Genomic DNA, 2,296 nt, shown 5'->3' on the forward strand with positions numbered 1-2,296 from the left:
CCGACAGTGCCCACTCCCTCAGCACTGACCCTCCGACAGTGCGGCACTCCCTCAGCACTGACCCTCCGACAGTGCAGCACTCCCTCAGTAGTGACTTCTGACAGTGCGGCACACCGTCAGCACTGACCCTCCGACAGTGCGGCGCTCCCTCAGTAGTGACTTCTGACAGTGCGGCACACCCTCAGCACTGACCCTCCTACAGTGCAGCACTCCCTCAGCACTGACCATCTAACAGTGCGGCACTCCCTCAGCACTGACCCTCCGACAGTGCAGCACTCCCTTGGTAGTGACCTCTGACAGTGCGGCATTCCCTCAGCACTGAGCCTCTGACAGTGCGGCTCTCCCTCAGCACTGACCCTCCGACAGTGCAGCGCTCCCTCAGTAGTGACTTCTGACAGTGCGGCACTCCCTCAGCACTGACCCTCTGACAGTGCGGCATTCCCTCAGTACTGACCCTCCGACAGTGCGGTGCTCCCTCAGTAGTGACCCTCCGACAGTGCGGTGCTCCCTCAGCACTGACCCTCCGACAGTGCAGCACTCCCTCAGCACTGACCTCTGACAGTGTGGCACCCCCTCAGTGGTGATCCTCTGACAGTGCGGCACTCCCTCAGTACTGACCCTCCGACAGTGCGGCACTCCTGTAGCTCTGATGCTGCTATCAGATCCGGTTTTATGAGGGTGGTGCCCTGATTGACATAATTCCAGACAATTGTCCCTCTCCTGTTTCTCCGCAGCTCCCCCCCTTCCCACATTCACCCGAACAGGACTGAGTCCAATCTGAAAATTCCTAATGTTCAAGACAGTTCTAACATGATAATTTGTAAAGGTGTCCTGGTGTCTGGGGAGAAGGCAGGAAGATGGCATTCAGATATGAGATCCCCCATTCTCACTATGAATTATGGAACAGGTTGGAAGGGCCGAATTGCCTGCTCATGGCCCTAGTGGCTCTGAGACAGGCCACGCATGTAGCTATTTCCCCGGGTACATTGCAGGCTTCTCGCTTGTTAAAACAAATCCACAAGAATTTCTTTACTCGTAATATTGACTTTCTGAAGAAAACATCTTTTCTGTCTGCCTGTCTCTGTTCCCCTCTCCCTCCCTTCCTCCCCTCTCCCTGTCTCTCTCCCCCTATCTGCCCCCCTCAGGGATAGGGCAATGACTCTGAACAAGACGGACAAGAGCCGGGCATTGGAGAGGAGACGGGGCAGTACCCCACTGCATGCCCACCGCCGGAGTATGCCAGTGGATGAGCGGGAGCTGTGCGCCTCCTTGCAGGGGGGGACCCTGACTAACCTGGTCCGCTGCACCTCCTTCAACCCGGGCCTGCCCCCTCAGCGGGACAGGCCAGCATCTGGCTCCTCCGAGTCCCTCAGCTCCAGCGGCAGTGACTCAGACAGCAATCTGTACAAGGTGGTCCTGCTGGGCGAACACCGAGTGGGCAAGAGCAGTCTGGCACGGATATTCGGCGGGCTGGAGGAAAGCGAGGTCCATGAGACTGAAGGAAGAGGTGAGTGTGTGTGTGTGTGTGTGGGAAGCTGCCCCTAAACCAGGAGACAGGGAGAGAGTGTTGGTGGTGGGAGGGGGGGAGGAGGTGGGTAAGCAGCTCTAGAGAGAAGGGGTTCCACACGGAGAGAATAACAAAGACCTGGGAATGTTGGACTGAGAGAGACAGACGGGAAGCAGTTAACAAGCAGAGAGAGAGACTCAGATTGGAGAAAGTGTGCAAGAGAGATTTGGATGGACAGGTGTAGGAGGGAAAGAGAGAGAGAGAGAGATGAGGGGATAGAGAACTGTGCATGAAACAAAAGAGCTTGGAAACAGATTACCTCTGTGTACAGGTTTCTAAGCTATTGTGTGCTATCAAAGTGTCAGCTCTGACTGAGAGAGAGTACTCATCTCAGCAGTGAGATGGGAACTTATGAATTCAACAAAGGACAAGATTCTAAAAAAATGGCAGATGCTGAAGATCTGAAACAAAAACCAGAAAGTGTTGAAGAAACTCAGCAGGTCTGGCAGCATTGTGGAGAAAGAAACAGAGTTAATATGTCAGGTCCAGGGACCCTTCTTCAGAACTCAACTTGTCATGTTAACTCTGCCTTCTCTCCACGGACACTGCCAGATCTGATGAGTTTCTTCAGCAATTTCTGTTTCTGTTGCTCTTTCTGAATTTAACTATACCTTAAATCTCAATCAAAGTTGATATTTGCATTACAACACCGAGGGAGTGCTGCACTGTTGGAGGGTCAGTACTGAGGGAGTGCCACACTGTCGGAGAGTCAGAGCTGAGGGAGTGCCA

General features: G+C 53.9%; 1 protein-coding gene across 2 annotated transcripts in view; it reads left to right on the top strand.

Annotated features, from left to right (window-relative positions):
• Nucleotides 1-2,296, top strand: part of rrad (Ras-related associated with diabetes) — a 26,090-nt gene that overhangs the window by 16,272 nt on the left and 7,522 nt on the right. For both annotated transcript variants that reach the window (XM_048605737.1, XM_020523671.2), the window contains one exon: nucleotides 1,146-1,507. In XM_048605737.1, the coding sequence (XP_048461694.1) occupies nucleotides 1,146-1,507 (362 nt within the window). The remainder of the gene's footprint in view (nucleotides 1-1,145; nucleotides 1,508-2,296) is intronic.

This window comes from Rhincodon typus, chromosome 15 (assembly GCF_021869965.1).
Source record: "Rhincodon typus isolate 14 chromosome 15, sRhiTyp1.1, whole genome shotgun sequence".
Taxonomy (NCBI): Eukaryota; Metazoa; Chordata; class Chondrichthyes; order Orectolobiformes; family Rhincodontidae; genus Rhincodon; species Rhincodon typus.